Source organism: Pseudopipra pipra, chromosome Z (genome assembly GCF_036250125.1).
Source record: "Pseudopipra pipra isolate bDixPip1 chromosome Z, bDixPip1.hap1, whole genome shotgun sequence".
Taxonomy (NCBI): domain Eukaryota; kingdom Metazoa; phylum Chordata; class Aves; order Passeriformes; family Pipridae; genus Pseudopipra; species Pseudopipra pipra.
The window spans coordinates 43,480,196-43,502,221 of record NC_087581.1 but is presented as its reverse complement, the minus strand read 5'-3'; the positions used below and the strand labels follow the sequence as shown (position 1 = coordinate 43,502,221).

Genomic DNA, 22,026 nt, shown 5'->3' with positions numbered 1-22,026 from the left:
AGCATTTCTGCAGCTGCTGACACAGAGATTCAAGACAAAACCCTCTGTTGTCATTGGAATACAAAAGAAGAAGCTTCTCCCTATTGGAAAGTCTCCTCTACTTACCCTGAAGGGCTCTTCCTCTTCCTTTCTCAGCAGCAACAGCAGGAGGCACAGAAGGATAAAGGGATTTGGTTGGCTGCTTTGTCCGGCATTTTAATAACAGTTGTAAACAAGAGCTCTGCATGTTAATAATGTCTTTGCAATGGCAAGTCCTTGCTGAGGATGAAGAGCTGTGTCACTTGTGTTTACTTTACATCAAATTAATGGTACGGTGGGTTTTCATCTGCAGATGTGACCTCTGTGATTGTTCACCTCTCAGGGAGGTTTGTACTCACAAGGACAGTATCATTCTTGTCAGCAGACCACAGTTTGTTCACACGTGAAAAAAAATCCAAGCAAAATTGCTTCTTAAATTAACATTTTCCTTTTGGTCTCAGACCAAAGATTTAACTGTAATGGCCAGTAAGAACAAATTTGCTGCCCCTTTACCTGGCAAGACAGCTGTAAAACACTACCACATCCAGAGAGCAAGGCACTAAATCCACTTCCACTGAGGAAATGTCTTTCAGCTTTGGAAATAAAGAAGGATTTGCAGAAGCAGGTAAAGGAATTTCTGTGTGAGTTCTGTCAGTCTAAATCAGTGTGATGCTTGGAAGATTTTACAGGTTTGCACCTATGTTGGTGTTAGAAAAGTACGTAAGGTTCAGTGTAGAACTGTTTGCACAGCAGACCTGAGACTGACACTTAAGGGAGCATAAATGAAACAACCCTTCCAATCCAAAAGGCTGATGAGAAATGTTGGTATTTCTCCTCTCCTCCATTGTTCACCGTATATTTTATGTGATTTCGGAATTGCAGCTCAAAATTATGGCCAAATTAAGCCATGCAAAGGGTGATTGTGCATATGTAATAGTGGAGGTTAATGTCAGTGTAGCTGCTTCTGATAATACAAAGAACTCTTTTATGGTACTTTTTAAGAGAACTGGTTTTTCCTTTTCATTCTTAACTGCAAAGCCTCCTCCAGAATATACAGCAAACAGGTCATTTACACATTTACATTGTCTTTTCACAATAACAGAAAACTCCCCTTTTAATCAGCCTGAATTGCAAAATTCTCATCTGTATTCAGGAATTTCATTTAGTCTCTCCTGTAAACAAGGGATTTCTATGGAACAGGGTTGATAAAGGACAAACTGCAACTGGAAAGAGTGGAATTTATTAAGCATTACCATTATTCATCTCCCACTTTCAGCAACCCACACTATCAAGCCTGAAGCTAATATGACTCCTTGTTAAATATTTCTGATGACTACATATCCTTGTGCAAAGAAGGAATTGGGACTTAATGCTAGTATTTATGCATATAGCATTGTGTATGAACATTGCATATTCAAAAGGTAAACCATATATAACCCATACCTGTACAGTGTATGGAAGACACTGCAATAACACAAATAGACTTCTCTCATCAGGCTCACAGGCAGGTTAAACAATACTGTGCTCGCAAATAGTCTGTTCTGACGTCTCTTGTGTTACCGAACCAGGAAAAGTTACCTATAGACACAGTAGGACCCTGAAAGTCTTTCCAAATACAAAACTGTCTCCAGGTGACACAAGTGACTACAGCAACCTCCAGTAATGTAGTGGGGCATCCATGGCTGTTGTGTTTGATTTGTCATCAGGTGTATGGTTTTGTAATGAATAGAATCACAGAATGGTTTGGGTTGAAAGAGACCTTAAAGATCATCCTGTTCCAAGACCTCTGCCATGGGGACATCTTTTGCTAGACTAGGTGGATCAGAGCCCCATCCGGCCTTTGGCAGATATTAAAGGACAACTTTTTCTCTGTTTTTTATGAGTCAGATTTCCACACTCATATTCATGCGTGGGTCCAGTCTCACACACAAGATTGCTGGGTTTATCACTCTTATCCTCACAACACAGCAGAGGTCCTATTTTGGATTGCTCTCATTGCTCTCAAGACCCCAGTGACCGTCTACTGCCTTTCCTCCCTCAGCCTGCTCTTCTCTGGAGGCTGCAGAACTGGTCTGTGCATGACCCTGACATGGGCAGGAGCCTGGATGGCAGGAAATGTGTTCAGCTGCTGAGTGGAACAGAGTGCAGAACCTGACCAGCCCTGAGGGGTTAGATCGGAAAAAGGGATCAGTGACAACAACAAGCCCTAAATCTCAAAAGTTTCTCAACAAAAATGACAAGAGGCATGTCTTTGCCAAAGAGTTGGCTTACATACAAATCATGGATAGTTCTATTGTTTTTGCTGACACACCAGCTTAACACAAGCCGGCATCGAGCCTGTACAAACTTAATCACTCACAGTACATATGTACTTGCCTGTAAACGCAGCTGTAGCACATATATTCAGATGGGAGCACGTGTTCTTCTGAACTTCTTTCCAGAGTGACTTTTTTCTGCTCCTAGTATGGACAAAGCATGTACTTTCTTGAGACCTTAAAAAAAAGGGCAGCATTGTCAGCAAATAAGTCCTGGTATTCCTGAAGGTAAAAGTATTCCACATCGTGGATAAAGACATTAGTGCCCTCTCTATTTATTGTTGAAATTGTTGGTGTGTTAAGGATTTTCTTTGTCTTTTACAGGACTTCTTTTTCTTATTGCCAGAAATATTTTGATCTGCATATGAAATATTCAGTCCCTCAAATTCTTTCAACAGGTCACAGTTTCACACTGATCTGTGGCATAGATTAATAAATTATAGCTTTAAAAGCTTTTCTGTACTAGAAATTCTAATTATAATTCTAATATTTTAAGGGGATAAAGGTCTTCCTTTTTTGAAAAAAAATGACAAAACCTATGGCGGGAAGAGATCCCAAGAAGTCACCTTCACTTTAAAAGAAATTCAACTGTAAATAAAGTATTCCTGATATTTATCTCATGATAGCTATCAGAACAACATATGTGACCAGTCCTTGTGCCCATATAAGGACACATGATCTCCTGTGATGCTCATCATGTCTGGATGGCTGCTTTTTTTGAGTCACAGGATAGTGTTCCCAAGGAAGTCCATAACAAGCTATTGGAAATAGTCTAGCCAGAAGCTTAGGGTGGATCTGAGCTAATTTTTTTTTAAAAACTTTCAATAACATCTATTTCACAGCCTCCTTGGCAGCCTATCAATGTGGTCCCAAACCCGGGCTCTTTCAGCTGCTGTGCAAGCAGTGGATCCACACACAGAGTTATCTGGTTTTATTTCAAACTGTGCAGAGATGGTGCAAGGAGGTGAATCCGCAGAGCCAGCACACCTCCAGTATGCCAGGGGCTCATTTGTACATCCTTCCAACTATAGAAAAACAGCATTTCCTGTTCCATAAGCTAAGTCCTCAGTCATCGGCTTTGCCTTCTCTTGTCTCCATTTGAAGATACCACGCACACTTGTTTTATTGTGCAGTGTGTGAGGAAGGGGCTTATGTGAGTAGGGGATGATCATAGCCTGTGTCCTGAAAATATATCCACTAAACCAAGAAGATACTGATGTCTTCTGATACTACTTATCATAGCACCACCATCCATGCGAGTTCCTTTGTGGAACTTCTCAAAAAAGGGCTTCTATCATTTTAGTGGTTACAAGAACTTGTTAATTCCCAGTTATCCACCACCCTTCTGGATTTTGGAACGTTTCAACATTTCTATCAATTGATTTTCATTCATCCACATGTTGCAGCAGTTACACTGGTATTGTTACTCCACCACTGTTCCAGTTGGTTTGCCAACACACTGCCAAACAGAGCGGAGCTAGCTCAGAGTCCCTGTTTGTTTCTGTCAGGGATTAAGTTCAGTTGGAACTCCCTGAGCCGTCTGTGAGGGACTTCCAGTCTGACAGGGTATGGATTTACCCTTGCTGGGTTTGCTCCTGGTTTGTTCTACATTGAGTGGAGTCAATTCTCTTAGTGGGCCCTTGCAGTAGGTTATCACTGAACATGTGACTCCACTGTCTATCCAAAATCTATGGTTTCATTTCCCAGCTTTACTGGAACAGGGGGATCTGCTGTGCATGTCTTGATATTTTCCCCCAGTCCGCTGCCAAAATCTTCAAAATTCTGCTAATTGCTTCAAAAAACACAAATCAACATTTATTTCAGTTTAAAAATTAAATTTATTGCACATTTCTACACCCACATTACCGATACATAAACATACAAAAGTAAATTTAAGTTTAAAAAATAAAATTTATTACAAATTGCTACACCTGTGCTGATTTATAAAAACACAAATATCGATTTAAGTTTAAAAAAATTTATTAGATTGCTACAACTATGCTATGTAAAAATATACAAATATTAACTGCAGTTAAAAAAGTTAATTTATTGCAGAGTACTACAACTGTACAGCCTATAAACTAATACAAAAATATCAATATACCTATCCAAATAACACCATACCTATAAGTAAATAAATATAATTATAAAACTATACAACTCTGTACCTACAGAAACATAACTACATACACCTAACAATAACAATATAGATATAAATATAATTACATGTTAAATATACTATATAAATACATATATAAATATACACATAGTGAACCTATATATAAATATACAAATATCAATATATCCATAGGCCTATAACTACATCAATATAACTAGACAGCTATGCAACTCTATACATATTTAAATATAATGAAAATATAACAATATACCTAAATATAGCAATATACATACATATTACTAGATACATATATGTATCTAAAAATCCATATACCTATAACTAGAATAAATATAACTATATAGCTATACAACTGCACACATATGTAATTATAACTAAATACAGATAGAAATATAACATACATATATAAATACAACTAGATACATACATAAATACAACTAGGTACATACATAAATACAACTAGGTACATATATAACTAGATAAATATACAAATATACCTATACAAATATTCAATCTACATATGTAAATATCTATATACCTATAACTACCTAGGTATAACTATAACTATACACATCTCTAAATATAAGTATATACAGAGGGATCCCAGCCGCCCCATCTTCACAGGCTCTTCCTCGGTCTCTCCCTCCCATGCAGAGCAGCCCTCCTGGAGAGGTACAGATGGACATCTGGGAAGCAAAGGGGATATTGAGTCAACATTGGTCCTCCTGTACATTTCCCTTGGCAGTAACTGCACTTCTATCAGGGATTACAAAATCTTAGATCCTGCCGGGGAGGGTTAGAAAGAAAAAATCCCGTGTTCTGAGGATTTTCAACAACAAATAACTTGTCTATTTAGCTCTCACCTACTCATTCAATCCTCGTGGAATACTGTCTAGCTTTGGCAGGAGACCTCCTGCCAGGTCTTACTCCCCTCTGCACAAAACTCACAGGATACTCCCGCCAGCTGTCCCTGCACAGGACACCATGTCCCATGGACTTCCAGAGAGCTCCTTAAGCCTCCCCAGAGCTGGGCAGGGAGCAGGGACATCCCTGGGCAGGGCTGGGCCAGCTCCCCAGCGAAGAGCGAGGGTGTTCCAAGCACAGCCCAGCCGAGACTGTCCTGCTGCAGCCCACGGGCAGAGCGGGACACACGGGAACAGGTCTCGGGCTGTGCCAGCAGATCTGCCTTCCCCAAGGACAACCCTGTCTGGCCCTGGGTGAGCTGAACTGAGCTGAGCTGAACCACCCCCAGCAAGGGCAGGGAGCCCTCCTGACTCGGGGCAGTGCCCATTTCCAACCCCAAACTACCCTCACATCCATTCTGTCTCACCAGCCCCAGTGGCCTCACCAAGGGTCTCAGGCAGCAGCAACAGGTCCCTGGTCAAGATGTGGCTGGTGGTCGTCAGCTTCTCTCTCTTGGCCCTCATCAGTCTCTTGCTGCTCAAAAAGAATTCAGGGCAGTCCTGGCAAAAGTGGAGAGTCTGGAACATGTGCTGTGGCCCAGCAAGCTTGGACAGGCTTGGACCCCACTGTGCTCCCCGTTGGTCCCCCACTATCCCCTCGGCCCCACCATGCCCTTGGCAAACCCAGAGCCCTCAGCTCCCCCAGTCCCTTCAGACCCCTCCACTTGCCTCAGACCCTATCATCATCTCAATGTCACAGGCCCCTTAGCCCCATCAACTGCCTCAGCCTTTGCCACTCCCTTATCCCCTCAGCTCTCAGCATCCCCCCCAGCTCCCCCAGCCCCCTCAGCCCCACTGTCCCCTCAGTGCCACCATCACCTCAGCATCACTGTCCCTTCAGCATCGCCATCCCCTCGGCCCCCCCAGCCCCCTCAGCCTCACCATCCTCCAGCAGCTCCTTGGGGAGTGGTGCCTGGTGCCACCAGAAGCTCCCCCCAGTCCCATGGGGGTGCGGGGGGCCGGGACCTGGGGCTGGAGCTGCTGCTCCCCCGGCCCGGCCACCAGCCCAGAGGCGGCACAGGGAGCGGGGACAGAGGCGGCACAGCGGGAAGAGTGAGGGATGGAAAAGGCAGCAGAGGTGAGAAAGCAGCCTATACCTATACAAACATCAATATACGTACCTAAACATCCGTATACATCTAACTATGTAACTATATACACCTATAAATATAACTAGATATAAAATTATATGTAGTGTGTATATATATAAATAAATATAATATATAAAAATATAACTATATAAAGATGTAACGATACATATATAAATATGTACATCTATAAATAAAATAAATGTAAATAAATAATATATATAATATTTTTAAAGAAATTAAAAATATTAAATTGTAAACAATATTAAATAATTCTAATAAGATATTGTAATAATATAGTACTAACTATAAAACATATTAATAACAACGATATAGAATTATATTATTATATGATAATATAATAAAATTACATAATTATATAATTATTAATATATTGATATTAGTAATAATTACAATACTAATAATATTAAATGTTATGTTAAAATAATAATAGCTATTAATATATTATTTCATCTCTATACATCTATAAATATAAATATGCAACTATATCTAGAAATGTAACTCTACCCATCTTTAAATATAACTATAAACAGAGGGATTCCAGCTGCCCTGTTTCACAGGCTCTCCCTCAGTCGCTTCCTCCCACGCAGAGCAGCTCTCCTGGCAAGGTACAGCTCATGGACCTCTGGGAAACAAAGGGAACAGAGTCACTGTGGGTCCTTGTGTACATTCTCCTCAGCAGCACATCGAGCACTTGTACTCCTGTCAGGGACTGCAAAAGATGGCCTCAAAGGCAGGCTCTCACTTGGGAATTTGAGGCCTGCTGTTTAAAGAATAGGAATTCTTCCAAGTTTTCAATACTTTAAAGTTTTGAAGCACCCAATAAAGTCCCAGCACTCACCCTGCAAATGGCACAAGAGCTTTAAACAGAGACAGTCACATCTCACAAAGACAGCTCCAGCCTTGTTCTTTCTCTGTGCCGCCAAAGGCCTCAGTCCTTACTTAAATGGTTGAAACTCATGGGCAATGTGAGCTGAGTTATTAACCAGCATCGTTATCTGGGATCTAGAAACTGCCCTCTGAAGTGAGCAACAGTTCCTCCAACTCTACCATCAGCTCTTGGAGGAACAGCTGGGAGGGAAAAGGCCTCCCTACAAGGCCAGCAGCCTGCACCACCTTTGCCCTAGAATAGATCTAAAGTGCTCTCTCTCTCCTCTTGGGTCTTGCTGATTTGGGGACATTCAGGTTTTCCTTTAGTTACTGGATTTGTGAATTGCTTGGCCTCGGATGTTCTGCCTCTTGTTTTTCTCACGCGTCTCAGCATAGGTATCAGCAGATTGGTATTAAATGTAGGTAGTGATTTGAGACAAAAAGCCTGGACTTCTACACTGACATCACCAGTTTGCTGGGTTTTCTCCCTGTTGCTTTAATAGTCACCTCATTACTCAGCACTGCCTCTGTAGCACATCTGGGTTGGTGGCGCAACTCCCAGAACGTCAGGTTTTGTTCACTGATCTAATTCACACCCTTTTGCACAGAAGAACACCTGGTCTGAGCACATCTAGAGAAGTGTGTTGGTGAGTACTCTGTGAGGTTGTACAAGCACAATATTTTCACTGAAGGCACAAGGAAGCACTAACACTGCAGACAATAACTCAGCTGCTCTGATCTCCCCTTCCTGTAACACTCAGCCTTAGAGCAGCTGTCTCGGTCATCTCTAAAAGAACGTAGACTCTCTTCTTACCAGGCTCATTTGGCTCCAGGGAACTGTTCCCGCTGCTCGCACTGCCAGGCAAAGCTTTCTCTGCTGCAGCCTTGTTCCCAGGCTCCCCTCCTGAAGACTCAGAGGGAACACTAATATTCCCCTTAAAAGAAAAACAAATAGAAATAAACCCAAGGATCACTCGATATTTTCTTGGAATCACTTTAGGGACACAGTAAAAACTGTTCTACGCTCCAGAAGGATGTGTAACACAAAGTGAACACTGCTCAGATGGTTTACAGGACAAGTGCTTTAAACTCAGAATTAAGGTTGCCAAAGTGAAAGCTCTTGTCCTATTAAGCAAAACATGAAATCAGAAAACCAGAATACACTAAGTGAGGCTGTGTGTCCTCACAGTCAGAACTTTGCCCTCACAGGAGCTGCAAGAAACCAGTCAACAGAAATCCAGGTGCCCTCCTTGCTACCCCACACGTGTGTCAGGTTGCTCACTGCACAGGGCTGCGTGGTGCAAAACTACACATGAGCCACACATTTCTGGCTGGGAATCCCCCCCCGCCTATCCTCCTTCTAAGACAATAAATTACAAGGTGTTGCTTGCTTTTCGGAGCCTTCTGCTGCTGCCCAACACGCACTTTGCAGCCAGCCATTTACTGAACTGGTGTATTTCCATGATCATGTGACAATAATCTGTAGGGTAAAAAGCTCCCCAAAACCAGACAACCAAGTTATGTTTCTGCTCTGCTGAGGAAGTAAAGACCCAAGGTTAAGCACCTGGAAATTACCTTTAGGCACAAAGATATTCTCACTATGACCAGTTCTAGGATATTCATCTCTTCTGCCATAGCCTATCCATCAGAATCCTAGAGATGAATGACTGCTCAGAGCCTGCAACATTTCCTTCTATTAAGCAATCAAACGCTTTTGAAAACTGGTATGTGTGATGTTACAGTAGACAAAAGGGCATCACACTTGGGAAGAAGATACTGGTAATGCCAAAAAATCACACTCCCCACCTTGACTTTGCCCTTACTCAATGTTAAATATACAAAAGGCAACAGGTCCGTACATCAATAGAAACAGAGACATTCTTTGGCAAAGTTGTGTAACAATAAGCAAAAAGGCCTGTGCCAGTACAGGAACTGAACATTCCAGAGAAGTCTGGGAAGAGCAAGAGTTAGAGAAAGGGGATTCCTAATCAGAAGAGGTAACTTGTCCAACAAAAAGTCTAATAGTCCATGAATCGCTCTTCAACACAGAATAAGCCTTTGACCACTTCAATAAGTCCTTGACCATTTCACATCCAGGACCAGCACTGTCCTTCACACCAATTACACAAGTCATGGGGCCTCGAAACCCAAACGCCTGCCCCCCAACAACTCCATGGCTCACACACTTAATCCCTCCTTGCTAACAAGGAAGTCTGGGCCCCAAAGGCCTTAAAAATAGAGATTTACTTCTCAAACACAGTTCAAAAGCTGTCAAAGCTGACAATGTTTAACATGCAGGTGACACCCAATACACTGAGAGGGCTCTAAGGAAAGAGTCCTGCCAACTCCGTGTGTGCTGGTGCGAGGACGTGTTCTTCCCTGCACTGCACTGAGCAGAACAGTCCCATCGAGGCTGGAGCTTTGCAGGGACTTTAGATTAGAAAACATATCCCTTCCTAGAAAGAGGGATACCCAAGAGGAAGACGACTAAGCTATGGGACATGGAGAGCAGTAGTGGCAAGTTTGCTCCGGCTGAGGATTTCCAAGCCAGAAACTTTACTGGAGACCTCAAAACACAAAGAGGACAATAAACTGTTGGGGAACGAAGAACTGAGTGGGAGGAATTTCAGAGATGGAGAGAAATCTACAGCCCCGAATGACAGCTGTTATACCAAACAAGACATTTCTACACCGGACTTGTGCTTTACACCGAATATGACATATATCACGGACTAGACAGTTATTCCCCGTTATTCCCCAGTTGTTGTTGTATTGTTACATGGTTGTTTGTACCCCATTTGTACCCCAGTTGTCGTTTTAAAATTTTTGTCCTCCATATTGTCTTCTCCTTCCCCTCAGAGTTTCCCGCCTTTTTCCCTGTTTTCCCGCTCCTCTGCCTGTGATTGGCTGAGGTTTGCTGCAGTGCAGAGGCAGCTGTTATTGGCCCTTTCCCCCAGAGACACCCAAACTCCTCCCCTTACTACCCATGTACCCAATCGTTTTCCTTCCTGAAATGTCAATCCCTTGCTCCTCCCCAGTTCTGGATCCTCCCTTCAGACCTTCCCTATTTAAGTCCCTGCTCTCCCTAATAAAGTTGGCATTGCCTCACCAGACCTCTATTGTGTCTCGGACCCTTTTTGCAGTGCCCGATCCCATTCCTTCCCCCCGGGTCGTGGCAAGTGGCGCCCAACGTGGGGCCCAGTAGAGGTCTCTCGTATCGAGAGAACTCCTGCGCCTTCACTGGACTCAAGGATCCTCAGGAGCGAGGATTTCTCCGCCGACCCTCCCCTGCACAGCGGACGACTACGGGCATCCTTTGCTGCCGCGTGGGTCGCGCACCGGACAGGTGAGCTGCGGGGGACATTCCCTACACCTGCACCCCACACCTTCCCCAGCAACAAATTTAAACAAAAAGGGAGGAATTACACCAGAGAGTGTCGAGGAACCTAATTAACACCATGGGACTCACACTCTCCACCTCCCAAAAGTATGTTTACAGACGCCTCAAAGACTTTGTAATTGAGCACGGTCACCCTTTAGACAAAAAGTCAGCAAAAGCCCTCGCTAAATGGCTTGACCGCCATGGCCATCACGTCAATGATAACACCACGTTTGACAAGTGGCAAGCCATAGGTTTCGAACTCTGGCGAGAGAGCGGCAGGGGTGACCGACTCGCGAAAGAGGCGCTTATCGCCTGGAGGCTTATTCTGATGGTGCTACAGCACCAGATGATGAATAAGAACGACAGCAGTAACACCAAAGAAGCTGTTTCCTCCAAGTTTACTGAAGAAAAGAAATCACACATGGACGCGGAAAAAGACTCTAAATATACGGACACGGACACTTGCACCACAGATAAGGACACCGGGAGAGGGAAGAAAAACATCGGACATTACACCCAAGATGGCGGGAGGGATTCGGACAGTGATTCGCAAGATGGCGGGAGGGCAAGAAGAAGGGACTCGCGGCGTTCGCGAAATGGCGTCGAGGAGGCGGGGCCCCGGGGAGCGCGGGAAAGATCTAGGCGGCAAAAGCGGAGGCGGGCTCTTGTAGTTCCACCCACTGCGCCGTCTCCGCCCCCGTATCGGAGCCCCTCCCCAGACACGCCTCCCTCTACGCCATCTTCCGCCACTCCAGACTCCTCCCCCGATCAATCCCCCTCCCGGAAGTCGCGCGGTGCAGTGGGCGGAGCCAAGGCGAAGGCCAAGAGGGACATCCGCCAAGATGGCCGCGCCCATAAGGCCCGGGCCACCGGGGCCTACTCCGCCCGCCGGCACTCCACCTCAGATTATTACTGGCCACCATACTCCCCGGACGAGACACCAGACGCTCCAGACATCTGGAGCGAGTTCCGGGAGGAAGCCGCATCCGCTAGGGATGCGGAATTCCTAAAGGCTTTCCCTGTATATTATGAGGAAGGAAAACCACCGGAGTGGCGCCCCATCTCATACCCCATGCTTAAAGATATCAAAAAAGCTATAGTGGAGTATGGGTTGGGTGCGCCCTTCACCATCGGTCTAATGGAATCATTTTTTCTGGCTTATACTTTGATACCTTTTGACATCCGGGGAGTGATGGGAGGGCTGCTCACGACGGTACAGGCCTCAGCATTCGAATCGGAGTGGAAGAAACGTATTGTAACCTGGGTGAACGATAAGATGGAGAGGCGAGGTATTCCCCCGAGGCAGGCAGTAGACATGCTTTATGGTGAGGGCGACTACACGCGCAGAGGGGATCAAGCTCGATTGGACCCAAAATTATTAGATAAATCAAAAGAATTGGCCTTAGACGCCCTGAAGAAGGTAGCCGACGCATATGTGCCGACCCCCTCCTTCACGATGATTGACCAAGGCGTCAAAGAACCATTTACCGATTTCATAACCAGGCTTAAAGAGGCTATTGCCAGGCAGGTACCTCAAAAAGAGTGCCAAGAAATTTTATTTAAAAAATTGGTTATCGAAAAGGCCAACGAGGACTGCCAAAGAGCATTAAAGCTCTTAAAGGATCCCACTCTGCTTGACATGATTGAGGCGTGTAAGAATATAGGGTCAAACTCCCATAAGGCACGTCTAATGGCTGCCGCATTTTCAGGACCAAATCATTGTTTTGAATGCGGGGACAAAGGGCATTTCAAAAAACATTGCCCTAAGTTATCACAATCAACGCCCAACCTACCTAATACCCTCTGTCGTAGGTGTGGGAAGGGACGGCACTGGACCTCCAGTTGCCGGTCCCTAACCAACATTAATGGCGAGCCTCTCCCTTCGCGTCGTTCCCCCCGGCTACAAAAAAGGGTTACCTTTTCGTCCATGCCGGACCTCCGGTCGGGTGAGTGTGGGCCGTCGGGAAACGGGGAGCTGAGCGCTCGGGGGAGCGCGATGACACCAAATGCCCCCCATGTGCGCTCCATCCTGCGCCAGTCATCACGCCCAGCTACCCCGTGACTCGACGGCCGCTCCCTGACCCGGTCCCCATGGCGAAACAGTACATTTCACTTCCCTGGGTAATCCTGTCCGTCGTGCATCCTTCCCTTCACTTAAGCTCGTACGAGCAGCTCGCCAGGGTCGAGCCGTCGACCGCAGTCGACCCTGACGCTACTTACCTCATAACCTCACATCTTTCGGCAGTAGATAAGGGAATATTAGTAGTGCCTTCTCTCCTGACCGGACTTACAAACAATAACATCGCTGTTTGTCTCTGTGTTCACACTCCCCCAGTACAGCTAGAAGAACACTCTCCCGTGGCCAAGATGGTGTCCATGGATGACCTGCTGCGCGTGCTGTCTGTGGATGAAGAGCGGAGAAGAGAAGACAACAAGGAAGTGTTGTGGTCGACTACAGTCGAATCTTCTCGCCCTCTTCTAACATGTCTTATTTACTATTCACAGCCCAGACACCCGCAGCGGGTCAAAGTGGAAGGCCTCTTGGACACGGGAGCTGATGTAACTATAATCGCCTCTAAGGACTGGCCGCACGGATGGCCCGCGACAACGGCCTACGTGCAAGTCAGCGGCGTGGGGGGAACACAATATCCGGTCCGGAGTAAGGAGGTATTAACTGTCTATGGGCCGGAGGGCAGACCAGCATCCCTCCAACCGTATATCTTGAATATTCCAATCACGTTGTGGGGACGGGACGCGATGGGGCAGTAGGAGCTCTCCTTGAGAACCCTGTCCCCAGACCAAAATTTTTAGGAGGGGTCACTGAAGTGAAGCAGCTCCCCAAACTGAGCTGGAAGACCGATGTGCCAGTTTGGGTGGATCAGTGGCCCCTACCATGCAAAAAGCTGCAAATTCTCAACGATTTAGTAGATCAAGAATTGGCCAAAGGACACCTGGAGTCTTCCACCAGTCCCTGGAACACTCCAGTGTTTGTTATTCAAAAAGCCTCAGGTGCCTGGAGATTTCTTCAGGACCTGAGAAAAGTGAATGAAGTCCTGGAACCAATGGGAGCCCTTCAGCAGGGAATGCCGTCACCATCCATGCTCCCTGCTGAATGGCCCCTAGTGGTCATTGATATCAAGGACTGCTTCTTTCAAATTTATCTAAATTCGGCTGATTCGGCGCGATTCGCTTTCTCAGTCCCAGCTATCAATGTTTGTGAACCCCATCGCAGGTTTCAGTGGAAGGTGCTTCCCCAGGGGATGAAAAATTCCCCAACACTCTGCCAGATGTTTGTGGCAGAAGTGTTGCGTCCGATTCGGCAACAATATCCACAATCAATCATCTTCCATTATATGGATGATGTTTTGATTTGTGCCAAATCCCAATTAGCTGTCGACAAGACACTAAATTCAACCATCTTGGCATTAAAAGATAACGGATTGGAGATATCCCCTGAAAAAGTTCAAAGGGAATCACCTTGGAGGTATCTTGGACTCAGAATCACAGAAAAAACGATTCGGCCTCAATCTGTTAAAATTAATAAAAGAGTCCAAACGTTAAATGACCTCCAAAAACTACTGGGCGCGATCAATTGGATCCGGCCTGTGCTGGGAATCACAACCGGAGATTTGCACCCACTTTTTGAGCTGCTTCGCGGAGACGCTGACCTGTCCTCCCCCCGCCATTTAACACCAGAGGCAGTCAGTACCTTATCCATTTTCGAAAGAAAAATAACAGAGAGACAATCACATAGGAAGATGGAGGGACTGCCATCTTCCTTAGTAATTCTAAGAGAACAGCGACAACCATTTGGCCTTCTCGGCCAATTTACTGACGGTCTAAAAGACTTCTGTCTGTGGGAGTGGATGTTCCTCCAACACCAATTCGGAAAGACGATCACCACCGTCGCAGAGATGATTAGTAAAGTAATATTTAAAGGCCGCACTAGATGCTTAGAGCTCAGCGGTGAGGAACCAGATTTTATTTACCTCCCGCTGACCTCTGAGCATCTGGATCAACTGCTGCAAACCTCTGTCGATTTCCAAATTGCCATCGGAGGCTACCCGGGAGAAATTCGGATACATCTCCCGGCGTGCCCATTTATTCAGCGATTAATCCAAATTCCATTAAAACTAAAAATTGTACAATCAGACTTGCCTATAAAAGATGCTAAAACAGTATTTACCGATGGCTCAGGGAGAACCGGCAATGCAGTAATAATTTGGCGCGAAAATAACAATTGGCAGTATGATATCCATAAAGTAGAAGGTTCTCCCCAAATCGTCGAGCTTTCAGCAGTTGTGCGAGCCTTCCAAATTTTCTGTGGTGAACCAATCAACATTGTTTCCGATTCGGCATACGTTGTTGGTGTGGTCAAACGTATCGAAAATTCCTATCTGAAAGAAGTATCTAATCGGCATTTGTTTGAGTTGTTAACCAAATTGTTATTTCTAATCCAAAACAGACAATTCGGCTTCTTCGTTGTCCACACCAGGTCACACACCACTCTACCCGGTCCCGTGGCGGAGGGAAACCAACTTGCCGACCATCTGGCAGGTATGGTAGTTACTCCCAATTTATACCAACAAGCTAAAATTTCCCACGAGTTCTTCCATCAGAATGCGCGATCGCTACAAAAACAATTTGGCCTCAAATTATCTCAAGCCAGGGAAATTTTGAAAACGTGCCCTGATTGTCAGGTAATCACGTCAGTCGCCCCAGAGGGGACCAACCCGAGGGGGCTCTCAGCGTTAGAAATCTGGCAATCAGATGTAACGCACGTCCCTGAATTCGGCAAGTTAAAATATGTACACGTATCCATCGATACTTTTTCAAAGATGGTCGTAGCCACCGCGCATACTGGTGAAAAGAGCCGTGACGTGAAAAAACACTTTCTGTCCGCATTCGCGAGGATGGGTGTCCCGAAGCAAGTGAAAACTGACAACGGACCCTCCTACGTGTCTGCGGACACGAAACGGTTCTTTGAACAGTGGGGAGTACACCATACCACTGGAATCCCTCACAATCCCACAGGACAGGGTATAGTGGAGCGGGCCCACCAAAACATAAAAAATTTGCTTAAAAAACAAAAGAGGGGGAGTATTGGCCTCTCCCCCCAAGAAAAACTAGATAAAATCATGTATGTTTTAAATTTTTTGAATTTGTTGGAAGAACAAGAAACTCACTCAGACAGAAGTCCCATAGACCGGCACTTCGGATCAAGCGTAGTTAACTCGTCCTCCCAAAAAGCTAAGATCATGTACCGGGACCCGCTGACAGAGACATGGGCGGGCCCTTTCCCCTTGATAACATGGGGGAAGGGCTACGCTTGTATTTCAGGTCCCGACGGACCAAAGTGGGTCCCGGCGAGGAGAGTCAAAATCCATCGCGAGTGAGCTACGCAGACAACATGCATCTGTTGCGCTCCATCATCATCGTCAGCGCAGTCATCCTGGAGCTCGTCCCTCTCCGCGACACGTCACCTCTGCGAGAGTGGATGAGCCAACCAGGAGAAAACCTATGGGTAACGCTGGCTAAGGCTACCGGCACGGACACCTTATGCCTAGCCTTAGCCAGTGCTGGTAGTCCATTTCGTACGTGCCTGGTTGGAGTCCCCATTACCTCCGCGGAATGGAGCTCCTTTGTTGCCCAGACAAGAAATAAAGGGGCAGGCCCGCTCAGTTCCCCCAACCTCGCCCAGACGATATCAGCCCTCACTTTTATTGACGTTCCTTTCGAAGAAATTGATTTATTAGGTTCGCTCCCAACTAATGCCTGTGTTTTATTCCATCGCTATACCCAACCTGTTTTGTTTACACCTCATAATGTGACAGCCAATAACCCCCTTTATCGCGACCTTACTTCGCCGTGGTGTAACGGGTCAATGGTAACAACCATCCCTACGGAGCATGTTCCCAGGAACATGAAGCTCCCGAAAGGATATTTCCTATTGTGCGGGGATCGGGCATGGCCAGGAATTAAGGCCTACCCCGAGGGAGGACCCTGCACAATAGGAAAGTTGGCCTTGTTTAACCCGGCGAAGTTTCACCTACAAAACCAATTTGTTTTCCCCAAAAATCGAGTTAAAAGATCCCTTTCCTTTTCTATGGGAGCACCTCTTCGTTTCCCCGGGTCCAAGTCTGTCGCCCCAAAAGTTAATTCTGAACCCCAAGTGATCAACGCACCAATTCGGCTCCAAAATTCCCTCCCTGCACCCCATGCGAATGTTGGAAGGCCTCAATATTGGCCCACTCCTCTGCCCTTCCCAGAAGATTGTGATTCCAACATTCACATATGGTCCAGGGTGAAGAATTTCTGGGCGTCCTTCCCTATCCCTGGGATAGGGACAGCACACGCCCTCTCTTTGCTAACGCACCTTGGTTGTTGGCTCACCAAGGAGGCGAATGCGACCACCCAAGCAATTGAGGGCCTGCTAGCGGACACCCAGAAATTAAAAGAGGTAAGTTTACAGAATCGAGCCGCCATCGATTTCCTCCTCCTGGCGCACGGTCACGGGTGCCAGGAGTTTGAGGGCATGTGTTGCATGAATTTCTCGGACCATGCCGAGTCAATCCACCAAAGTATTGACCGATTGAAGGGCCTGGTCCGAGAAATTCGTCAAGACAAGGGCGGAGGACTCGATGACCTCTTTGATTGGCTACAGCTACCAAATTTACCTAGTTGGACCCGGAAGTTAATTATTCTATGTCTTATTGCTCTTTTTGGTTTAACCTCAGTATGTGTTATCTTACCTTGTTTAATCGTATTTCTGAGGAAAACACTGATATCGTCTGTGACTGCCAACATCGTCGCTACCTCCGCTCAAACAAACAAAGAAGGGGGAGATGTTGGGGAACGAAGAACTGAGTGGGAGGAATTTCAGAGATGGAGAGAAATCTACAGCCCCGAATGACAGCTGTTATACCAAACAAGACATTTCTACACCGGACTTGTGCTTTACACCGAATATGACATATATCACGGACTAGACAGTTATTCCCCGTTATTCCCCAGTTGTTGTTGTATTGTTACATGGTTGTTTGTACCCCATTTGTACCCCAGTTGTCGTTTTAAAATTTTTGTCCTCCATATTGTCTTCTCCTTCCCCTCAGAGTTTCCCGCCTTTTTCCCTGTTTTCCCGCTCCTCTGCCTGTGATTGGCTGAGGTTTGCTGCAGTGCAGAGGCAGCTGTTATTGGCCCTTTCCCCCAGAGACACCCAAACTCCTCCCCTTACTACCCATGTACCCAATCGTTTTCCTTCCTGAAATGTCAATCCCTTGCTCCTCCCCAGTTCTGGATCCTCCCTTCAGACCTTCCCTATTTAAGTCCCTGCTCTCCCTAATAAAGTTGGCATTGCCTCACCAGACCTCTATTGTGTCTCAGACCCTTTTTGCAGTGCCCGATCCCATTCCTTCCCCCCGGGTCGTGGCAATAAACTGCTGCAGCTCCAGCACATGCACACCACAGCACTTTGAGCCACGGGCAGCAGCACCAGGTGCAGTCCAGCTCTTGGCTTTCTTTGGGGTTCAAAAGAAAAAGAGCTAGAGCCCACATCTGGTGCTGCAACAGAGGGACCTCTCACATGCCCCTCACTGCGTGTGAGACTTTGCCTTCAGTGGCAGTGCTCAAAATACTCTTCTCTTATTTAGGATCCAAGACATCATGTTATAACCTACAAAGCTTCCACTTCATCACTGTGAATGCAACTGCAGGAGGTATTTTTCCCAAGAAAATGAGTCCCCTAATTTGGCCAACACAAGCTAACCCACCTCACGCTCATGAATGTGGGATACTTTTTCAGTCCCTCTTCTTCTTTAAACCTTAACTTTACCAACCAAACTCTTTGCTGTCCACTAGAAGCTGAATTAAAGAAGCCTTTACTTCTCAGGCGGGCAACTACATTAAAAACAGGTCAGTCCAGCCCCCAGCATTGCTATTGAATGGAGTTACCTCAAGAAAGGGAAACATTTCAGGCAGGTTTGATGCAAGCACCTCCTCGAGCATCTGAAACACAACTTCCGGATCTACTCCTGCCCACTCGTCTGCAGCAGAGGGATTACAGGCCCAGCTGGAGATCCTTGATGCTGCAGAACCAGCACTGCCAGTCAGAGAATCGGGGGCTGAACTCCCCAGTGTGGCTGCAAGAATCCAAACGTGGTCATCAGGCTTCCAGAATTTGGGTTTGGTTTGCAGAGCTCTATTGCTTCCTTTGATCAAACATTTCAGGAATCACACAGTAAACTCAATTCCAGAAATGTATTTGTGCTCTCCAGGTCATCTGAAGACCAATTACCGATTTATTAATCTTAAAGAAAAGTATTCTAGTTGATGTGTAAATTGAAATTATACATAAATTATATATATTATATAAAATATTAAAATATGGATTGTAAAGTCTGTACACACACATAAAAGCTTCATAATTGCAGACTTCTGTATCTTCCCATCAGCTTTTTGATTTGGCTGTTTTGGTTTCTCATCACAACATACCACTGAAAGTGGATTCACCTAAGATGAGATTACATCTTCAGACGCACACACCAAAACTGAACTGCGATTTTATTCTAAAAAGCAGCGCTGTGGAACAGTGTTCTCCAGGTAGGACTGTTTGGGTAACACACAGACGTCATCTAAAAGTAATGTCATTCTTTGCAGGACAGATAACCTTAAAAATCTGCACTATCCTATCATTGTCCTAGTTTTGCTTAATTAAAAGAAAGATAAAAGTCAACCTAACACCGACTAGTTGTGGTCAAATGCTTTTCTCCTTGCCCTTTCACCTCAACAGAGAGGCTGTGTGCAAAACCCCCAGGGGATGCTCTAAATCTGGAGGAAGGATAGGAAAACCAGAGAGTGAATCTTTTTGCTTTCAAGATCTCTCTTCCTTTTAGATCTTGCGCTTTCTATCTGATTCTCACTTGAGATAAACAGGTGACAGAGCACTGAAGAAAGATACTTAAACCTATCACTTCTTAGTATGTTTTGAAAAGCAAGTGCAGAAGCTGTTTCCATACCTGCAGGATTGTAGCCTGGTGAGTTCTGCTCTGAAGCCGTGCAGCTGCTGTGCTCTGGAAGGGCCATGGCAGCGGTTTGAGGCTCTTGGTGAAGCAGTGGAAGGAAGAACACAGGCTGCACTGTGGATGTGGATGTGACCGGGACCTCCCTTGAAAACCTGAGAAGTCCTGGAGTGACAACCACTTTACTGCGAGGTGCTGGAGAAGCCTTACAGCTTTGAACACCTTGACTTGTCCTGGAAGGGACTGGAGGCACATCTAAACCTCTGGCTGGTAAAGTAAAGAGGTTCTGGCCCAAGCTCACTGTGTAGCAGTAGTGGAAGAAGAAAGGAAGAAAGGTGATAGAGAGTCAGTATTGGTCCTTCTGTACACCTCCCTTGGCAGCAATTGTACTTCTATCAGGGAATATAAAATCTCAGATACTCCCAAGCAGGGTTAGAAAGAAAAAATCTCATGTTCTGGGGATTTACAACAACAAATAACTTGTCTATTTAGCTCTCACCTACTCATTCAATCCTCGTGCAATACCGTCTAGCTTTGGCAGGAGACTTCCTACCAGTCTTCCTCCCCTCTGCACAAACTCACAGGATACTCCCGCCAGCTGTCCCTGCACAGGACCGACCCATCGTGTCCCACGGACTCCCAGAGAGCTCCTTAAGCCTCCCCAGAGCTGGGCAGGGAGCAGGGACATCCCTGGGCAGGGTTGGGCCAGCTCGCCAGCGAGGAGCGAGGGTGTTCCCAGCGCAGCCCAGCCGAGACTGTCCTGCTGCAGCCCACGGGCAGAGCGGGACACACGGGAACAGGTCCCGGGCTGTGCCAGCAGATCTGCCTTCCCCAAGGACAACCCTGTCTGGCCCCGGGTGAGCTGAGCTGAGCTGAGCTGAGCCGCCCCAGCAAGGGCAGGGAGCCCTCCTGGCTCGGGGCAGTGCCCATTCCCATTTCCAACCCCCCGCCCCCCGCGTGTCCCACCCGTCTCACCGGCCCTGGGCGGCAGCAGCCGGTCCCTGTGGAGGTGCTGGAAGCGGCTGGGCTGCCGGCTGCGCACCTCCAGCCCGGCCGCCAGCCGCTCCCTGTTGGCCCTGGTCAGGCGCTTGATGTGCACCAGGAGCTCGGGGCGGTCGCGCCGAAAGTAGGGGCTGCAGAAGCGGAGCAGGGACCCGGCAGAGGCCGGCAGGGCCGCGGCACCGCCCCCCGCCAGCACCGACGTCTTGTGGAAGCCGTACAGGTTGAGCTGGCGCACGAAGCTGCCGAAGTTGGTGGCTTTGAAGGCGCCCGGGGCCGCCGCCGCCGCATCGCCGCCCGCGCCGCCCGCGCTCAGCAGCTCCCGCTCGAAGAGCGCCCGGTCGACGAGCAGCCCCTGGGCGCGGGGGTCCCAGCGCACGGAGCGGACGCGTGGGCTGTTCACCAGCTGCCACAGCTTGGCGGGGAAGGTGCTGGGGCTGACGCCGGCGGGCAGCGGCAGCTCCTCCATGGCGCCGGTCGCCGACGGACGGACTGTCGCGACCCGCGGCGCCGCGAGGACACAACGCCCGGAGCGCAACGGCCGCGGCTGCGGCGGCGCCGCGCGGCCCGAGGGGGGCGCTGGAGAGCCCGCGGGGCAGAGCCCGGAGCGCGCCCGGAGGGGCCGTGAGGGGAGCGGGGACGCGAATGGGGGGGAGCGGGGTCCGGAGTGACGGGCAGAGCTCGGCGGCAGCTCATGAAACTGCAATCACGGCGAGTTTAGGAGTGAAGGGGAGTGTCATGATCTCTCCTTGTGCTGCATCCTGTCCCCGGCACCATCGATGACATAAAGGACGCTGCTGTGTCTTGGGTGCCATCAGAGCAGGAAAGCACTGAGATTTCATGGCCTTAACTGCACCATCTTCTTGTCATTAGATTTACTAGCGAGATGGCACAAACTCAAACCCTTTATTTGACTGAAACCATCCTTTTTGCTTTGGTTTATGCACATCACCAAAGCATCAAAGCAAGTGCAGTGAGTTTCACAGGGGTCAAAATTGAATAAAATGATGGAACACTGTTCCTATTTGTAAACTGAAAGCAAAATCACTCTGTCTTCTGCATAGCTGAAGAGAGGAACAGGGCGCTAGACTGAGTAGCTTCAGTATTTTTTCTGGGGTTGCTAACAGAGTTACCCACTTAAAAAACAGACAGGTAACACAGGACAAGGAAAAAGAGATTAGAAGACATTATTTTAGCCTCTTTTGCTTTAGACTAGC

The 22,026-nt window shown here is 47.0% G+C and overlaps 1 protein-coding gene and 1 long non-coding RNA gene across 3 annotated transcripts; both read right to left on the bottom strand.

Annotated features, from left to right (window-relative positions):
• Positions 1-4,919: 4,919 nt before the first annotated feature.
• On the bottom strand, positions 4,920-6,800 carry LOC135407791 (uncharacterized). 2 transcript variants are annotated; one of them, XR_010427031.1, is made up of 3 exons: positions 6,315-6,632; positions 5,819-5,933; positions 4,920-5,156 (listed from the first exon to the last, which is right to left on the bottom strand). It is a non-coding gene; the product is annotated as an uncharacterized LOC135407791 (long non-coding RNA). The 2 variants fall into 2 exon arrangements; XR_010427030.1 differs by having other exon boundaries at positions 5,819-6,800.
• A 156-nt stretch (positions 6,801-6,956) lies between these two features.
• LOC135407790 (heat shock factor protein 5-like) lies at positions 6,957-21,514 on the bottom strand. Its single transcript, XM_064643157.1, has 5 exons — positions 20,786-21,514; positions 19,808-20,110; positions 18,744-18,931; positions 8,226-8,346; positions 6,957-7,166 (listed from the first exon to the last, which is right to left on the bottom strand). The coding sequence occupies exons 1-5, from the start codon at positions 21,276-21,278 to the stop codon at positions 7,096-7,098; spliced, it is 1,176 nt and encodes a 391-aa protein (XP_064499227.1). The 5' UTR covers positions 21,279-21,514; the 3' UTR covers positions 6,957-7,095.
• Between the last annotated feature and the right edge of the window lie 512 nt (positions 21,515-22,026).

Excerpts from the sequence above, each read along its gene's own strand:
- LOC135407790 (XM_064643157.1), bottom strand. The coding sequence starts at position 21,278 with ATGGAGGAGCTGCCGCTGCCCGCCGGCGTCAGCCCCAGCACCTTCCCC. Across the intron at positions 20,111-20,785 it reads GCTGCTGCCGCCCAGGGCCG|TGAGCTTGGGCCAGAACCTC; the intron begins GTGAGACGGGTG and ends ACTGCTACACAG. Across the intron at positions 18,932-19,807 it reads ACCAGGCTACAATCCTGCAG|CCACACTGGGGAGTTCAGCC; the intron begins GTATGGAAACAG and ends GGATTCTTGCAG.